Source organism: Lissotriton helveticus, chromosome 5_1 (genome assembly GCF_964261635.1).
Source record: "Lissotriton helveticus chromosome 5_1, aLisHel1.1, whole genome shotgun sequence".
Lineage (NCBI taxonomy): Eukaryota > Metazoa > Chordata > Amphibia > Caudata > Salamandridae > Lissotriton > Lissotriton helveticus.
The window spans coordinates 1,319,826,893-1,319,847,546 of NC_136065.1; the positions used below are offsets into that span (position 1 = coordinate 1,319,826,893).

The 20,654-nt window shown below is 42.0% G+C and overlaps 1 protein-coding gene across 1 annotated transcript in view; it reads left to right on the forward strand.

The window, feature by feature from the left end:
• LOC144752653 (uncharacterized) overlaps window positions 1–20,654 on the forward strand; it is a 197,837-nt gene that overhangs the window by 132,794 nt on the left and 44,389 nt on the right. Inside the window, exon 8 of the mRNA XM_078640528.1 lies at window positions 14,909–15,024. Within this exon, the coding sequence (XP_078496654.1) occupies window positions 14,909–15,024 (116 nt within the window). The remainder of the gene's footprint in view (window positions 1–14,908; window positions 15,025–20,654) is intronic.

The window sequence follows — 20,654 nt, forward strand, 5'->3', positions numbered from 1 at the left end:
CTCTCTACTCTTTCAGGCGTTAACTGATCAAACTTTTCTAAGCAAGCCTGTTTAGTATCATCATTATGATCCAGGCGAACCAGCTCATCTGGACTACAGACAATTCGGTAGCTTGAGAAATCGTTGTGTAAATTTTTTACTTTATTGTGAAAGAAATCTGACAGCTTTACCTCAGAAATCTGTATCAGGGGCTTTCAATTTCAAGTTATGCACAGATGTCCAAATTCAACATGGAGATGTTTTCTAGACCTGGGCAGAGCTTGCAGAGTTTCCCATCTGCATAATTCTGCTGAGTTACCAGAAAACTCTGCCAAATTCCGCAGAGTTCTACGAGTTAGCGGAGTTACCGCCTCACGTTCTGGGATGGCCTCGCACCTGCATCTCTCAAGCTACCACCTTCCAGCTGAGAAACGGTTCACATTAAAGACATTTCAATAAACAATGGGTGTTGCGGATGCATGAATCGTGTCATGCAGAGAGCAATTTCTAAACACCCAGTGAAGGCACAGTGATTAGCAACAGGCAATCAGTGTCATGGTAGGACTGGAAATGCAGGGGCATGAGCACAATTCCTTTATGACGTTGGTGAAGCCTTGTACTTAAGGCTATAAGGGAGGTCACCAGAGGCTATCACTGCTATGGAAACTTGTTAGTAGAGCACACAAGGCACTGTACAGACTACTGAGTGTAGGAACGTGGCTTGTAAATGACTGCTGTCTGATAATCATGACATTCCTTAGTGGACACAAATCAATTCTGGAACCCCACCAGTTTACACCACAGCATGCTTAAAAAAAAATCAAAACTTAGCACCAGAAATAAGTGAATTAAAAGCAACAGGTCAAGAAGAAACTACAGACTGTGATGGTCCAGAGAACTGTGCCCTGAGTCCGTTTCCTTCCTTAAATGCCACCGTCTTTGAAATGGAAGCCGAGACGCCAGTGGAGCAAGACTGTGCCTACTGCTGGGATTAGTTTCCTCGCGTCCCCGACCCAGTGAAGTTGCTGGCAGACATTGACCCCGGCATGTTGAAAGCTTAGAAGTTGATAATATCTCCGACTTTGAGGAGATTTAGCATTGGGGCTGCTGGGATTTGTACTAGTATGCAAAAGACCATCTCTGTTTGCGCGTGAAAATATTATATTTAACCCTGTCCTGAAGAAGCCAAAGAAGATCTGGCTGAAACGTGGTCACGTCAACACATCATTCGAAGAATCTTGGAATAGCAGCAATTTTTTGTGATCTGTGATATGTTACACTTGAGTCAAGCGAATTGATTTACAGCCATTGAGTGTGACACCATGAAGATTTCCTCTAAGTGGTTCTCCTATAATTAGAGGGAGACAAGAGTGTATATATTTTTGTGGGGTTATCATTTGGATGTTTCATTCCTGTATTATTTTTCATGGTCTCAGGTCATATTGTTGAATATTGTATTGTAAAATATTAGGTAATTTTTGCTTTATGTTGCGCTTTGAATAGGCGTCTCTGCCCTGTATGTGCGAGAGATTGATTAGTTCTGAACAAATGAGTTTGTATTGAGGGGGTAATTAATAGTACTCTTCTCAAAAAGTGTTGAGTATTGTTTCCTTTGATATCAATTTTGAATGTATTATATTACGTCCCATACCCAGGTATTGAAGGGTTAATTGGGTATACCCTTGTTATTTATGCATGCATACAAGTGATCCATGCACGTTACATGTGCTGAAGTAAGACCCCCAACCGCATATCATAAATGCCAATATAAGCGCTCCATGAGCTGGGACTCACAGTGATGAGATGAAGGGTTTTTGCAGATATGCGCTACAAATGCGTTTACCAAGGTAGTTAGGAAAAAATTTGTGTGCAGCTCTGTAAATGCCGCCGAAGAGCGACCTTGCCAAGCAGAGCAGGTGCTCTCCACAAGGGGGCTGTACAGAAAATTCCTTTGTTTCCCCCAAAGGACGAAATAGCAGCTTTCTGGAATCGTGCTGACAGACAAAGAAGTGTCGGGTCAACGGACGTGGGTTTAAATACACGTACTGCCCAGAAGTCCAACCAGACCTGCTGCTACCTGGCAGTTGTGGCGAGGGATTGAGCGTGTGCTCCTCCTTAAATAATGCAAGTAATTAACAAATGTTTTGACACTCCCTTAGAGGTTCTGAGGTACTGAAGAAAACAGTTGGCTTGAGTTGTGTTTAGTAAGAATTGTATTAATTACATCCTGGTTGTTCCTGATTATTGTAATATTGTAGTTGGAATGAACAGCCGACGTGTTTCGCCCTGAAGTGGTCAATCGGACCAGGCCTTTCTCAAGGTTGTGAAAAACGCAATATAGTGGTTTAGGTCAAACTGGAATTAAGGGACCTAAAGGAAAACCACCAGTGGGTGCAAGGTGTGAAACATTCAAAGAGTGGCAGTGACTCACTTCCTATTTGGAGTGGTAAAGGCTGCATGGTTTTAAAAGGTAAGGTAGGAAGGTGGAGGTGGGGGAGTTCATAGCACACGACAGAAGTAAAGGTGTGGTGAACGAAAGAAAAGATAGTAAGGTAGTAAGACACTGATTTTATATAGTTGTAGTGTTATGTTAGAATTATTTTTTTATTTTAATTTAAGGTGCTGACAGGCAAAGAGGCTTGGTTAGGGCGTTACTATATGTTAGTCTGTGAACAAACATGCAATGCAATAACTAATACTTCACTAGGCCTTGGATACCCTTTCTGCCACAGCTCTTCCCTCTCCTTGCCAAGAGTACACGTAATATAAACTGGCACCTAATCCGTTTTTCAGTATTAATTCCAGAATTGCAAGTGGATGCTAATTGTCCTAGAGCAGTAACGTCCTCTTCTACTGATCCATCAGATCATTGGGATCGCACACCAAAGTATATCTCTCAAGTGAAACTTTAGGTAAAAAATGTTTATCAAGTTTCTTTATATATATGTCATAATCATTCAAGATAGACAACTGCATCTCCCTCTTTCTCATCCTATAAATCTGGGAGATGCTCAAAAAAGTCTTGTCCTTCTGATCCTAGACAATGAAGTAACAAGTTTCTGCCCACAACTTCTATCCACATACTTTAAATTCATTATTAAAAACCTTTTTCCATTTAGGCCATTTTAATAATGTCTCACCTGGTGCCAGCAAAAAGAAAGGGGGAGGAGAAATATTCTGCATGATTGTGCCTAATTGAGCAACACTGATAATGATAAAGCGAGTAACACTACACTTCATACTAACAAATGATAAAGAACAGATGACTACGCCAGTATCTGATACAATACTTTAGTTTGTATCTGGAAAACAAATTATTAAACAAAACCCTAAAATGGATGAAGATGAATAGTCATTAGGAAGAAAAGACCAGCAGGTAGCAATCTAACACTAGTAAAGTAACAGGCTGTCCTTTGATAACATGGAAAAGACGACCACAAGTTAATCATCAGCTCCCACACTTTCCGAAGAAAAGGAGAAGTCTTGTTACTTGCGGAGAGATTATCCTATGAAGAAGGAAAATGCATGCTGGCAACTAGGAAGAGTGGTAGGAGTTCGCAGTGCTATATCAATAACTAATAAAACAGTCTTAATGTGACAGACAATATTACATCAGCAAGTCTGGTTACATCATCTACATGGTTGAGCAATATCTTTGGTGGGTGGGTGCATGTATTGAAGGTGAGTGGTAAAAGAGGGCACTTCAGTGAAAGGAATACTGCATGAGCATCTACTTGCATCTCTGCAAAAGATGTTAAGTTCTCAGTAGCATGTCCCTTCCAGTCTGAGCCGGAAGTAAGTGGTTTCAAAGCACTCTACCCTTACAATTTTTTCCCCAATTTGCTATTACTAACCATAGTAGATTTGTATTTCTGGGTTAAGAGGAATATGTATTTTACGTTACATTAATTGCTCGAAGTATGTCCATCCATACTGTATCCCTATTCGACTCTTGAGGGTGTCAGTATAAGATAAGAAATACACTATCAGAAAATGAAAGCCCGAAGTGGTTTTATTTACCCTAAATAACGCAGAGGAGTAGAATTTGTGGGAACTTACCATCAACGAGGCCCAGCCATGGTTACCATTTCTAGACTACTCTGGGTATGAAGACCGTCCGGAGGTTTCTTCAACACTACTGCTGTCCAGTGTCTGAACCACAATTTTGTAGTACGCCAGGGCAGAGTTTGCGAAGTGACATAAAAACATTTGATATGCTACGTGGAGTTCCTCAAGCGTCGGAGTGCGTTACCTGAGTTCATACTGATTTTTAGCAACGGGTGTTTAACCCATGCTGTAAAATTAGCGTTAACAGCATCACACGCAGCGCAAGAGGGTGCTGCTTCTTTCTGCCACTCCAGTAGAAGTTCTACTCAGGCACCAGTTTCCTCAACACGAATGGAAGGTTTCTCAACGTGAGTGGTAGTGACCATATGCGACCATCCACATTGCAAAATCTCACTGGGAAGTAATCTAGTGTGGATTTTCCCTGCTCACTCTCGCCAACTTAACATTGGTAAGTGGGAGCGAGGAAAAATCCTGGAGTACAAAGTGCAAAAACTCCACAAACTCCATGAACGGAGCTGAGTTCACTGCCCAAACCTATTTTGTAGCCCCCCACAATGCCTCTGGAGATGAATTCAGATATGTTCTTGATTTGTTTTCATTTGGGGCCAGTCCTGAGGCTGCACAATACTTTGTCACATAGCTTTTTCTGTGACGACTCACCACTTCCAAGCACTGTCACTCTAAGCTTTAGGATAAATTACCTGGGCAAGTATGCAAAGGAATTTGACTAAGAACACACAGCATGTCTGTTCAGAAAAATGTGGCTTCTTGTTGCAATGGGAAAACATTTCCTAGCACTACTTTCCCTTTTTTCATGTTGTTGGTTGCCATTTTGTGATGCGATTGTAGTAACTTGTAAGTTGCAGATAAGTACTCTAGAAACAACAGGCATTTTACCTGTTGAACTTCACACCTCATCATCAAACAGATCGCTTACTAGCTAATACTTCTTCAGTCTTTAAGCATTTCTCCCAGCAGCTGTTTCTGCCAACTAGCAGCAGAGGAGGAGTGAATCAGGGCTGACTGGATGCCCCAAAGTACGCATGTCACTTTGGCTGGCGGTCTTGCACTCACTAACCAGCTATCTTAACAGCTTGCTGAAGACCAAGCAGAGGCCTAAAGGGCTTGAAGGAGCATTCAGCCATTATGCTCTATCCAATCCTGGCGCTGTTCTCATGTTGGTGAGAGTAGCACCATGATTGGTTAGCAGAATTTTCCTTGAGGCTGGAGCCCACGGAGCTTACAATCAATCAATCAATCAAATCATTTGTATAGCGCACTACTCACCCGGAGGGTCTCAAGGCGCTGGGGGGAGGGGGTCCGCTACTGCTCAAACAGCCAGGTCTTGAGCTGCTTCCTGAAGGCGAGGTGGTCTTGGGTCAGGCGGAGGTGGGTCGGAAGGGAGTTCCAAGTCTTGGCGGCCAGGTAGGAGAAGGACCTTCCTCCTGTGGTGGCTCTTCGGATGCGGGGGACGGCGGCGAGGGCGTGGCTGGTCGATCGAAGCTGGCGTTTGGGAGCGTAGAAGTTGAGGCGGCTGTTGAGGTATCCTGGGCCTTGGTTGTGTAGGGCTTTGTGTGTGTGGGTGAGGAGCCGGAAGGTGATTCTCTTGTTGACCGGGAGCCAGTGCAGGTCTCTCAGGTGTCCGGAGATGTGGCTGCGGCGGGGGATGTCCAGGATGAGTCGTGCTGAGGTGTTCTGGATCCGCTGGAGTCTCTTCTGGAGTTTGGCGGTGGTTCCGGCGTAGAGGGAGTTGCCATAGTCCAGACGGCTGGTGACGAGGGCTTGGGTGACCGTCTTCCTGGTCTCGGTGGGGATCCATCGGAAGATCTTACGTAGCATGCGCAGGATGTTGAAGCACGACGAGGAGACGGCGTTGACTTGTCTGGTCATGGAGAGGGAGGAGTCCAGGATGAAACCCAGGTTGGGTGCGTGGTCTGTGGGTTTGGGTGCGCTGCCCAGGGCGGGGGCCACCAGGAGTCGTCCCAGGCGGAGGGTGATGATCCCAGGATGAGGACTTCCATCTTGTCCGAGTTCAGTTTCAGGCGGCTGCTCGACATCCATTTGGCTAAGTCTGTCATCCCTTCGTGCAGGTTGGCTCTGGCGGTGGCGGGGTTGTTGGTGAGGGAGCGGATCAGCTGGGTGTCGTCGGTGTAGGAGATGATGTTGAGGTTGTGCTGGCTTGCGATGGCTGCGAGGGGGCTCATGTAGACGTAGAGTGTTGGGCTGAGCGAGGAGCCTTGAGGAACGCCGCAGATGACTTCGGTGGTCTCCGATCTGAACGGGGGGAGGCGGACTCTCTGTGTCCTTCCGGCGAGTAAGGAGATGATCCACTCCAGTGCCTTCTCCTGGATTCCGACGTTGCTGAGGCGCTGTACTAGGGTACGGTGGCAGACAGTGTCGAAGGCCGCGGAGAGGTCCAGGAGGATGAGGGCCGCTGTTTCTCCGTTGTCGAGCAGGGCTTGGATGTCATCGGTAGCTGCGATCAGGGCGGTCTCGGTGCTGTGGCTGGCCCGGAAGCCAGACTGCGAGAGGTCGAGGGAGCCGTTCGTCTCGAGGAAGGTGGCCAGTTGCTTGTTGACGGTCTTCTCGATGACTTTTGCCGGAAACGGGAGCAGCGAGATGGGGCGGTAGTTCTTGAGGTCGGTGGGGTCCGCTGATGGTTTCCTAAGTAGAGCGCTGAGTTCGGCGTGCTTCCAGCTCTCCGGGAAAGTGGCGGTGTCGAAGGAGGTGTTGATGATGTCCTGCAGGTGGGGTGCGATGACAGCGTCGGCCTTGTTGAAGACATGGTGAGGGCAGGGGTCTGTCGGAGATCCGGAGTGGATGGAGTTCATCGTGTGGACGGTGTCTTCGGTGCTGATCGGGGTCCAGGCGCGGAGGGTGGTTGTGGGGGGCGGCGGTTCAATCGTGGCGTGCGTCTGTTGAGTGTTGAAGCTGTTGTGTATGTCCGCGATCTTGTTGTGGAAGTAGGAGGTGAGGGAGTTGCAGAGGTCTTGCGAAGGGGTGATGTCGTTGTTCCCGGTGTTGGGGTTGGAGAGCTCTTTCACGATGTTGAAGAGGGACCAAGGAGGAATTCGGACGTGCAGCAGGCAAGGTAAATTACTTTATTTTGTATTATTTGCCACTTGCTTTGCCTACATGCATGCATCCTCCCACTACCTATTTGCCCACCCCACTGATGCATAAACTTGCCAGCCGCCCTTGATTACTCTACCCTAAAGTTGCCCTCGAGATTCATTGAACTAGCCATTAGCCTCAGTAAATTTCCTCTCTGAGGTACATTTTGAGGTGGTGTGCGTGGTGTCTGTAAACTAAATAAAAACACAAATTCACTTACCTTGCTTGTGAGTTGCTGCATGACACGTATGATGTCCGCCTCGCTCCCACCTGTGTTCTTCTTCTCTTCTCCAGCGCGAGCTCCAGACAACTCCCCTAACCAATCCTGGTGCTGCTGTCATGCTGGTAATCAGCATGAACCAAGCGTCAGGTTTGGAGGGAGCGGCCTCTCTCCGCGCTTTCAATTGCAGTGGAGGCCTGTGCTTTCTCTAACCCAGCTGTCTATGACAACTGGTCTACAAAGGTTTAAAATGCACATGTCTGGTTGGCCATCACAAGACAGCTGGCCAGAGAGACAAGCGCACTTTAAACCTAAGTGCACAGCCCACTACTCCTCCCTGCTGCGGTAATGGCCACCCACGACCAGACACTCAGTTTGGACTCGGATCGGTGAAAAATAAAATGGTAATAAATTAATATTATTACCATGTTATTTCTCATCTCTTGGGTTTTTTGGGGAGCATTTTTGGTAGTGGGGCTACACTTCTCCAGTCTAATGTAGGAGCCACTCCTGACAAAACCCTGGTGGAGAGCCAAAAAATCCAGCGTTCCACATGTTAACCAAAATGCAGACAAGAAGAGAGTGTGTTTACCCGTTATCATTAGAAGACGCTGGGAGCAGAGCATCCGAATGAAGAAACCCAAGCCTGAGAGCACAAGACATATGAACTTGGGTGCATCAGAGGCAGTGCGTGTAGTTATACTCAAAAGGAAGATGGTCTTGGCAAGGTAGGCGAGCACCGAAGCATGAGTGGAGCTCATGAAGCAGATAAGTTTGGATGCACATGATTGCCATCACCAGTGTACAACTGTAAACTTTTTCCTTTTTGCTATTTTTTTTTAAATCCCCCAAAAATATAATCCATGGGAAGGAAGAAGAATATCAGAGTCAACCTATAATTACTCCTCTTTGTGATGAGAGTAAATCTTAGGCAAGCAAAAAAAATTCACTCGACCCCACAGAGTATATTCCAAAATAATAGGAAATACAAGGAAAAATAAATCACTTCACAATAGAGAATATTGTGATGGAAGGCACAGCATACCTTTCTTCTAGAAGTTAATCATATAGTCCAACAATTAGTATGAAAAATAGAAACTGCTGGAGTTAGAGTCCAAAAGAACTAAAGAGTTCTCCCTTCATCGCCAATTTGTGGTGTGTTATTCCGGGAATAAGGGATCAAGTCTTCCTTGAAGTTGTGAGAGAAAGTGGATTTTATTCAAATGAATGGAATTCAGCCTCCAACAACCAATCTTTTCCTCGTCAGCTTCAGCCGTCAATACCATAAAACATGGAACCCAGAACATGAGCACAGTCATAGAACCTGGAGCATGAGCCATAGCCAGATACCACAAGATATGTGTAGGTATCACTGATATATCCTCCCAAAGACCACATCGGTCACATAGATACCATGACACACACACAAGATGTACCAGATTCACTTATATAATAAGAGAGGGTAAAAAGTAAAAGGAGTCTTTTCCCCGAACTAATGCTCTATACTGGAGGTCCTTCCTCAGCAAGAAAGGTGGTCCTCACCCATCAAAGTTGCATGTTTTACCCTAAGGCCCTGCCTCACTGTAGTTTCAAAGAGGTCACCAAGGAGAGGTCTCTCAGAGTTCTTCAGGGGGGTTCTAGAGAGTAAATGTTATTGCTATTGGTGTACTAATTGAGATCTATGCAGATTAAAAATGTGTGAGGGAGCCCTTTATTCATTAGCCTCCCTAAAGCATACATGAAAACAGTATACTGAAGTGCCTGTACAATACAAACCTTGGGGTCTATTACTAAGATGGTATGCTGTGTCTATGCAAAATCATTTTGAGCTATTTACCTTCCAGGGCTAAACGTGTTTAGTGCTGGAAAATCACTTGAAAGTAACACAAAGCAGTGCATGGTGCTGCTTCACATCACATAGAGCCAAGGGGGCGTACCATGGGTGGTGCATAGGCATTCACAAAAAAGTAGACAGGGTTTAGCATCAGAAAATAGCACAAATTTATTTTAGGGACTAAGAAAGAGAAATACTTTATTTCTCCTCTGTATAGGTGCTGCACTGTACAGCACACATATAAAGTGGGGAAAAGTTTAAAGTTAGTCTGAGCATAGTATTTTGAACTGGAAGGCTATCCTTCCAGTACAAAACCTATGCTAGACTCACGCAGACACCCTTGCACTATGGTGCAAAGGTGTGTGTGTGGCAAGCGGCAGCTAATTTCAGCACCGTCACTCTGGAGAGGGGAGGAGCGTGCCATATTTCTGTAAATATGGCACTCTCCTGCCCTCTTCTTCTCACGTAGCGTAGCACAGCTTATTTGCCTGCTGCACTACATGCATGGCAATTTGGTAAATAGACCTCCTTTTTGTCTATAGAAGATATGTTTCTGCCCTTTTGCTCCTTGCCTTATCTAGGCTCACAGCTTTCATCAGGATTGGTCCTACCCTCTGTCTAGCCTAACCTTACTCAATGATGTGTTGTTTCTCTAATTTAGTATGTGGTTGAGGAAGGGAAAGAAAAGAACTACATAAACAACTGTACCTGAAGTAAAATGCTTCAGCATCTGGTTTTGTGTCAGATCATAGATGCTTGAATCGCCTCCAAGCATAAACTCGCGTTCTAGTGTGCTGTTCGTCAGGCTTGTACCACCCTTATGGCACCAGTCTTCCACATTTTAAGAGAACAAATGGGATTTATATCGGTATTTTACAAGTGCACGCAGATACTACAGTATCTGTGTATTGCCTAAACTTACATTTCAGTGAAAATCATCTTGAATGAACTGATGAAGACCTTTCTACATATGCTGAAAGATTAATACACATATATAGCAAGAATAAGTCTTGATATATTAATGCTAATTTAATCCGAAATTCTAGGTGCGACATATGAACCACTTAAAATGAAAATGAAAAAATTCACCCTTTGAAACAACACTATTGAAGGATGTATGACGTTACAACGCATACTTTTACCACGCATACCTTTACAACGCGGTTTTTACATCGCAAACCTTTACAACGCATAGCGCTTAGAGGTGCTGGATAGTGGTAAGTATAATTTTCTATTCCAACTCCAGTCCCCGTGGACACTAGGGAAGGTGTTGGATAGAAAATTAAACTTATTCCCTATCCTAGAGCGCCCCCCAGCGCAATGCGTTGTAATGGTTTGCGTTGTAATGCCTGCGTTGTAATGGTAGTGCGTGGTAAAAGTTTTGTTGTAAACGTTGTTTACCTAAAACTATATATGTATATACAGATTGCACTCACTTGCGGTGAAAATAATGCAGTTCAAACATAGAATATTTTGGAAAAGCACAGGTTCTATTTCTGAGACTTCAACAAACTATACTGTTAATTTTCCTTGGCATCACATATCTGAGTTTTAAATAACTCAGTGTTAAGAATACACGTTTTCAGAAGGAGGATGGTTGTTCACCAGCTGAAACAATTAAGTTTTGCATACTTTTAAATATTATTTTGTAATCTTCAAAGTTTGACCTGAGACAAACGTTTTCAATGTTTCTTAGATTTAGGACCCGATTTAAATGTTGGCAGAGAGGGAACTCTGTAATAACAGCAAGGAAGTTCACCCTCCCTAACCATTAACGTCCTCCTGCCCAATTTAGAATTGGTAAGAATATAGATTTGTTGAACACACGGAATACCTCTGCCATAGTCAAACTCCTCTGATGGCCCGACGGAGTAAGGGCCATCGGAGGTTTGGCTGTATGATTGCACAAAAAGCTGTAAAAAGGGCACTACAAAATGCTCAATGTCCCCTTCACCTTGGGAGAAAACTCCCATGGCGAGGTGGGCATTGTTTTTAATTTTCAAAGAGAAAATCCCTTTGGTTTAGGCAAAAAAAACATTGTATTTTTCCCATACGGATGTGTAATGTTGAAGGAGAAGTCCCTCAAATTAACAATGCATTATAGCAACTGCCATGACAGTGGTTTCTGCCAATGCTAGAAATGTCCACTGGGCCAGCTGACATTTGTAAATGTGGTGGGAGGCATCTCAGTCAAGGCGATGGAGTAATTTACTCTATCGCCCTGGTGGAAAAACTGGCCAAATGCCAAGCATTACATTGGATCCTATGTATCACGGATTTATGATTAAAGAGTGCCTCAAGTTTGCCGGGAAGTAACTGCACTTTCACTTGACATCTAGCCAGTGATGGAACTTCATTATTCTAGGACACATTTCTAGGGCGAATGATGCTTAATACTGAGATATACCAAGAGTAAGGGAGCGTAGTTCATGGCGTTTTTAGCTTTTCATTTTTTTGGGCTTGAAGAACCGGGCTTTCAAGTACCCAGCGGCGTCAGGGACACGCCCGAAGTCCTCTAGGTTCCCTTGCCTTGGTATACAGAGACACGGAAACTTCTATGTGGCGTCAGAGATCAAATTTATTAGTTGCAGCCAGTAGCAGAAATCCCAGTAATACAACACGGTGTACAACTCAAGAAACTGCTCAATTTTACTAAGGCGAGACATCCCTATTTATACACAAAAAGGTACATTTAAAATGCACGCCCCTGCACCAAAATTCAACCAATACAAAATACATGACATCACACAGCATCACACAGTAAAGCTCATTTTACAGTGTCCCAACCGACAAGTTAATATTTAGGCATATCTAAATAATAATCTGGAAGGCCCGCACAAACCCTTAATTGAAAGCGTAACCCATGAAATGAAGTAACAGTCAAGAAAAGTAGTTTCAGATAATGTGCAAGATAACAGATACGTAAAGAAACTTAAAAGTTAACAAATGTCTTGGATGATGATTGGAAAAGTAAATAACGATCTTACAGGGAAATTGGCTTGGCAGGGTCAATTCCTAGGTGAAAGGCCAGCTTCTGAAATTAACTCCAATGCACGAAGGAATCCTTGGTTAATGTATATATATATATATGATTCACAATAGGTCAGACGACTTTGCTCACAGACTAACTTCTGAGGCCTACATAAAAAGTAACACCAGATGGCAGTCACGACACATGGCAAAAACCCATGTTTCAGAAAAGAAAGTTTTAAGGAAAGAAACCATTCAGATATTGTTTAAGATAAGATATGCGCAAGGAAATTAAAGGTTAACGAGGTCCTGAACAGTGATTGAAAAACTCAGACAACGATCAGCTAGTGAAACTGGTTTTGCAAAAGGTCAGTTTCAGGTGAAAAAGGTTACCCTCTCTGCAGTTCATTCAGAGTCAGAGAAACCCAAATTAATATATGCACAAACTCAGAAGGCAAGGCCACTTGTTTGTTGGGCCTACTTCACTGGCCTACGTGAGGGCAAAACTAAAATGCAGTCAGGTTTGAGAATTACAGAACCACAGGCTAAGGTTGACTTTGGCTTTCTCTGTTTACTCCTTTGCGGGCTTTGGATTTTTACACCTTTGAACTTCCAGGAATGCATCTTTTTCCTGCCTAATATCCCGGAGATTCTGATTCAAAATGGGCCGGAGTGTTGGCTTGGACCATGCAAAGAGGAGGCAGCTACTAAAAGGAGCATGTCTAATTGCTATCACTGCCATATACAATAGGTACCTATAGCCCCCGAATCTCCTCCTCAGGCTCCGCAAGTATAAGGTTAACATGGCAGTCAAATTGAGATCTGTCAGCCCGCCTCATCCAAAACGAACTTAGCTATCAATGAAGAAGGCAATGGTCTGGTGAGGTGTGCTTGATGCAGCTCTTCTCCGGAAATAATTTAAAATACCATGTCACCTTTCCCCGAAGTACAATCTCAAACATCTACTCATCAGTGGGGCCCATAACACTGCGAGTCGCTCATAAAACATTGCCACCCTACTTCATGGATCGGTGAAATTCAGAGGAAAAGCTGCTGTATCATAGTGGAGTATCTAAACTAAAACTGAATATTTATACTATTTACACCTGCAGTCTAGATAAGTTTACCATGGTTTTAATTTAATCGCAACATTTTATTTAGACACACCACCACTGAGATCAATGGATCTGCTAGTAAAAAAATTAGGCATAGGAAAACTCAAGACCAGCTTAATTCTTCATTTATCTAATTTTTATTAAGAGCAAATTCAGCATGTCCAAAGTTTATTCACTTTATTTCTTTATTTCAAAAACAACATTTTTTAGAATAAGGATTTTAATTCAAAACAGTAAAAATTATTTTATTTTAAGAAAAATCAGAAATAGATATTTTCATTTTATTTTATAATGCAAGTATTAGCAAAAGACAGATAGTTCCCAAATAATAATTTATTCTCCTAACTTCCCTAACTAAACCCTCAACTAAAGTGCATCTCCCTGTCAAAGGAAATAGAAAAATTATTCAGAGTCTTACATCTCAGGAAATCAGCATTCCGGCAGCATCTCTTGTAGAAATCGAAAAGAAGTTTTTTTCTTCAGTAAAATCTGCACTTTTTATACCTTTTTCACTAGCTCTATCTATCTAAAAGTGTAACTTTCAGCCTAAATTCGAGTTCTGATTTGACAATTTTGGGGTGGATGAGCATCATCTCGTCATCATAATATTATTTTTCCTTCCGTCTGCAAGTTTCTAATGGGTCCATTGTTTTGGCCCAAGTCCGGCCTAGTCCTCTTCTCCACTCGCAACTTTGCTGAATATTCTCACGCTCTGAACCATTGTGCTCATCATTTTGGAAGCCATCTATACTTCCAGGCCACCTTGTCCTTGAACCTCAGTCACTCCAGGCACAAGCAGCTCGCATTCGGACTCGGATTTTGCTTGTGTATGCGTACTTCTTTTGGCCACAATAATCGAGTGACTCCATTTTCTTTTAGGCCTCACGATTCAAAAATGGGAACTATCATAGAAACAAACACAAATGAACGTTAATTTAAGAATTTTAACCCTTCTGTTTACCTCCCCCTTACTAAGGTTTTCCCTATTAGTAATTACCTAGCAAACAGCCACACTTAAGCATAATATACTCACTTATCCTCGCGTTTTCCCACAAAATACGTAGACAAAAATCACATTTATGCTGCATTCCGTTATCTTAAACCTGCTCATTAGTTTAGGACATGACAAAATCACAAGAATAGTTTATTATGATTGCAACATAAGCATAATTAGTTTCCCACGTGTGTCTGTGTAGGTGCAACTTTTATTCTAAATTGGTTAATTTCATACGTCACTCAGTTAGTTCAAATTATGATTATGGAAGTATGATTTCACAAGGGTACACAAAATGGTGTTTCTCCACCTTGCTCCATCATGCTTATATTGTATTATTGAATTATAAGCTTGCAGAAATGAATGCTTTGATGTTGCACCTGATTTGTGAAATGGTTGCTGGTTGGGATGCATAGTTCTGTCGGTAAAACATTCCTTTACTGGGTTGAATTACCCTGTTTGCCACTATTGTATGTGAATTTAGCTTATTATTTATTCTCTCTTTTTTCTGGATATGTTTATTGGTTGGAATTATTTTTTGGGTCCTATGAATGTGAAACATTCCTTTAGAAAAACCATGTAGAATTGTAACTCCAACTTTCAATGTTTCATAGGTGTATCCGGTCAGATCTGGTTCAAACTGGTTTCTTTTTTCCTATCTGGAACAACAGAGGATCAGGCGCTGCTGCTAGTCTTTGGAGAATAGAGAATGATCCTGTCCAGCCTGGAGGTATTCATTTTTGTTTAAAAAGAAATTAAATAATCTAAAATTTTGTATAGCACATGATTTTTGTTGTCACAGGCCTCCATTGCGAGATACCAAGAGTTTGCACAAGGAGATATTGGGGCCGAAATTACCCATTCTGTCCAGTATCTTTCTCCAAACTCTGGACATAATGACTTGTTCGGCCTGAAAGGTGGAACAACATGTGGTCCCAGTATAACTGGTTCAATATCCACAGACATATCCCTTTTTCTGGCCAATAAAAGGCTCTTTTACATTTCCATTTCCCACTTACTTTAAGCAGATGGCAAATGGGAAGCGGGGGCCATGGTGGATCACAATGTGGCGATGTTGTCAGATGGCAGTGATTGCTCCTGCGAAGCTCGAGGAACGTTTCAAATTTAGTTTACCCCTTAGTATTGGTTGTGGGCCTGTGAAGAAGCAGGTGGGCACCAAAATGTGTTTTTCGAATCTGGTTTATTTAGTAAGATGCACAAACCCACATCCGTATAACCCTCATCCCGTGACTTCCAGCACCAGCTACCTGACAGAAGCCTTTGGAATCACAGTGTGAATGGATGACCGTGGGCCAAGAGATTAAGCATAAACAATTCAATACATGTTAAGTAATAACAGTTCTATTGCCTGCTTGTAAGTTGACAATTACGACAGGAAATGAACGTAGGACTAATATACATACGTACCCATAATTACATTTACTCCCGCTTAATAAAGAACAAAAACTAGGTACACATCAACATACCTAGTGAAGAACAAAGTCTTTATATTTAACAGGCATTGACACTTTGAGAGAACTTCTGGTTTTAGAGTTTATCTCATTTTGCATTGCATGTTCAAGAACTGGTACACATTCCACAAAAATCCCTTGTGACTCATTAGAATGTATCGTTTTCAAAGCTGTGTGGGAGTTAGAGGTACAAGAAAATGAGGACTCTTCACTAAGCATACCTGATCTAGCACTCCTCTATTTTATTTATTTATTTTATTTTTTGCACTTGTAATGCGCACAGATACCCACAAAGGGTTTCCCGGCGCCAGGGCTCTCAACAAGAGGAGGCCTTGATACATCACTGGTTGAGTTTGCTATAAAGTAATATGAGTTATAAAGTAATTCATTATCTTGTGCATTTTTGTATTGCATAATTCTTTGGGAAGAAGTTCCTTTTTTTTTAACTTTAACTGGGCTTTGGATCATTACCTAGTCTTCAATATTAAAGTCCTGGGGGCAAGGTGATATTGCCGCGTTAGCGGGACTTTTTCCCGCTAAAGCGGCGATATTTTTATCGCCCTATTAGCAAGCTGTCGCTAACAGCAGTTAGCGACAGCTTAAAGGCGATAGCTACAGGTTTGGGGCCTGCTGTGTATGTCAGCGATATTTATCGCTAATGACATGCAAAGTGGGCATACCCAACCTGTTAGCGACTGAAAGCAGTCCCTAACACGCCTATTAGCAAGGCAGGCGAAGCGCTTACAAAATTTGTGCTAAACGCGAATATCGACAGAACCATGACTTAACCTGTATATCCAATGGGAGGTGGATATTCAGGTTAGGTCCCCATTAGCGATAACGCCTGAATATCGCTGGATTTCCAGCGATATTCATGCATTGAGCCGCTATCGCCGGATATTTAGAGATAAACATTGCTAATAGGACATTATCTCTGCGATAAAAATAATAATAGGCGGCGATAAAAAAAAATGCGCGAAGCGCATTTTGCGATAATTATCGCAATTTGTTGCTAATATGCCCCCTGATAACTAACATCATGTGTGTTATCAAAATACCTCTTCTATAGAGACTGTTAATGTAATGTAGTGGCTACCAGTCTCGTTTTATCTTCACAGGCCCAACAATCAGTCCTAGAAATATATTGGACCTGGGGTCTTTTTTTCATAACAGGGTAAATAGAGAAATTCCTCTGGTTCTATAAGGTGGGATAAGGTATGAGCACAGTTTTAGTTTCAAAAACACTTCTACTGGAGTTTTTGTAGACAAGGCCGTCTGAATCCCTTCTTTCAAGAACTTGTTTATCCTTTCTACAAGAGCATTGGAAAATGTCATGAAAAATTGCTATTCTTAGATGTTTTCTGTGATGAGACAAAATCAAATCTTTCATTTGTGCAGACATGAAGTGTGTGCCATTGTTTGGTTTTACCCTCAAATTAAAAATGTTACTTAACATTTTTATGACCACCGTTGTAGAGGGTGCCGAAGTAAACTTAAAATTAACATATTTAGAATAGTAATCACCTAGTACAATGAGTTATTTTCAGTCAACCGGTGAGAATTCAAAAGATCCTACGAAATCTAAAGTCACCTTACACCAAGCATCAACTGGTATTTGTCCAACATGCAAAGGAGTCTGACTTGTCTTCCTATGTTTGTCGGAGGAAAGACAAGTGCTGCAGTTGTTCATCTATTTAGATACCTGACTGTCTATTAAAAGCCACAAAAACGTTATTTTAATTTTTCATAAGTTCCAGCCACTCCTAAATGACCTTCAGGAGAAGCTTTGATAAGCTTGTTGCGAAGAGATACTGGGGTATGAAAACATCAGCACGCATCACAATGCCTTCAACAAAGGACAGCTCATTGGCCACCAGGGCATATGATTAGAGAGGCATGGGTAAAGATCTATCCTTGGGCCAACCCTTTCTTACTAAATCCATGGCTGCCAGCAACACCTCATCTTTCTCCATGGCAGCTAACCATTCTCTATATTGCACAACACCAAATAATTGCATCATATCTTCCGCCATGGTTACCACACACTCCACATCATCAAATGCTTCATCCTGAGATTGTGTTTAAATAGGCAACCTTGATAGGCAATACGCTCTGATATTCCGTCCTCTTGAAATGCACTTAATGGTAATGTTAAATTCCTGCAATCTGGATAAAGGACTCACTAGCCTTTCTGAGGCCTTGCCAGTTTAATTGCTATTGAGTAGATGTAAAAGAGGTTTATGATTGGTAAAGCCCTCAAAATTGATCCCCCATAGGAAGGTCTCACATTTTTCTACAACCGAGGAACAGGAAGGGCTTCCCTTTCTATCATGCTGTAGTCATTTTATTTCATTTATAATCTTTATTTCGGCACAAAAGAGCCATAAAAGATGCATAAAAACAATCATTACATAGTACGGAGTCTGCATAGAAGAATACATGATTTTAGAGATAGCATGGATACAGTTAGGAAATCAGTACAATAAAATCTTTATAAATTAGTAAAAAAGGCCTCAATTTTATAAAAAGTACATAGAAACATTGCTTAAGTTATTCTCACCAGTTTCAAAATTGCTAATAGCTTTAGAATTTGTGAATATATATAGGCAGGTTAATGAGCACAAAATAGCAGCAGCATTAAGTTCAACTACAAAAAAGAGTTGACATCACAGTTCCATTTATAGGTTCAGGCCCAACTTATTGCGTACAAAGCTTATTGCAAATAAAAATCTACTAACACCAAAAATAATCAACTGCCTAGTGTCAGTCTTAATAATCCTGTTCGCTTCCTTGTATGAGCGCACTCCTAGGGTAAGGCAGAGAGGCTGGATCCATCTTTTTCTAGCCGCCTCATAAGCTGGGCAAAAAAAGAGGATGTGCGACTCATCTTCTTTTGTATTACTTTGGCACAAAGTACATAGCTCACTAGTCTTTGTTTTACAAGTGCTTGTCCACCTGGCTATGGTCGTTTTAGTTTTCAACATTCCATACCTGTATTTCATATATAAGGTTTTGGCCAGGGGTGGTTGAACCTCGTCTAAAAATTGTTCAAAACAAGGAATATCCTTAAAAACAAGAAAATTGCATATCAAGGTTCCACCTACTTGGTCATTTGACAAGCTATGAACCATATATACCCAAAAGGTCGTTTTCAGCAGTTTTTTCGAGTTTTGCGTCACGCTGAAAGGATCTTCCCAAAACTGTGGCGACCCAATTCTATTTGACCATGTGCGCACCTGTTTTAACCAGAAATTTAAATTATTCGAATCTAGTCTTATTATTTCTTGGAGTCCATTTCTGTAATCTACTAGCTCTGATGTACACCAGAGTCTCACCCATAGTGATAATGGTCTCAAGATGGCATAGTGATCTGTGCGCTTCATGTTTAAATCTAGCATTAAGGGTATTAATGGTGTACTTTTTGGCAACTTCAAGAGAGTCCTATAAAATTTGTTTTCACTATTCATGAAAACATTCCTACACATTGGCCCCCATATTTCTGCCCCACATAACGCTGCTGACTGGGCCTTGAACTTAAAAACTTCAAGTGCCGGGGAAACTGCCTTGCTAAGGCTCGCCCCGTGTTTTTTTACAATAGGCAGAGTATTCTGTTTAAGTACCATTTTACTTTTTTCTACTTGGGTTTTGCACGAAAGTTTTGAGTCTAATGAAACTCCCAAGTGAGTAAAATTCTGCACAGATTCTAGTTTTTGGTCATTTAGAAACAGATTCCCCCTAACAGTTTTGTGGGGGTTTATGGCCATATATTTAGTCTTATTAGTGTTAATCTCTAGGCCTTTCCAGTTGCAATATGTTTGAAATGAGTTTAAAAGGGATTATAGACCTCTGGATGTTTGAGAAATCAATATAGTATCTTCTGCGAATAAAAGGGCTGATACCCTTTCTCCATTCAATTTTGGTGAATCATTATTGCAGCCCTCTGAGTAAGATGGGATGTCATTGACAAACATTGAAAATAATGTGTGAGCCAGCACACATCCTTGGCGGACTCCTCACTTAATTGGAATGGCTTTTGTTAGTTCGCCATTCGGCCCCCATCTTACTCTAGCATAACTAATTTCATGCAACCTTATGATGTGTTGGAGAAGAAAGACCGGAAGCCCTTGAGAATATAAAGACTCCCATAAAAGATCATGTGAGACGAGGTCAAAGGCAGCCCTGAGGTCTACAAATGCAACATAAAGATGCCCTTTCCTTATGTGAACATATTTCCAACACAAACAACAAAATCTGAAAACTTGATCAATAGTACTCATTCTGGGCCTAAAGCCAGATTGGAACTTAGTAAGTACAGAACTTTCCTCCATCCATATATTCACATGTGTTAAAATATGCCTTGCATACATTTTTTGTAAAATGTCCATTAAAAAAATTGGGGCGATAGTTAGCTGTCTCATTCCTATCGCCCTTTTTAAAAATTAGAACGATTTCCGCACCCCTCCAGCTATCGGGAAAATCTGCACCTGCTGAAAAAGCATTGCACAAGGAAGTGATATAAGGCACCCAGACGGTTATTTCATGCTTGTATAAATCGCCCGGGATTTTATCCAATCCTGGTGCCTTTCCATTTTTAACTGCATTATTTGCTAGCACTGTTTCCTCCATTTCAAACTCTAATTTAGTTACACTGGTGCGGGACCATAATGTATCCTTTTGCAATACCCCAATGTGTTCAGGAGCCCTGTGTAACTGTGAGAAATGTTCGACCCTAGTCATTTCATCAAGAAACACGTCCTTAACCACTCTTCCTGTGTGATTCCCATTTGCCACCAATCTCCAAAACCCCACTTGGTCCTTAATCATGGCTGGCGTAAGTAAATCGGACCAACTTTTCTCATCCCAATTTGTTCTTGCCTTCTCTTGTATC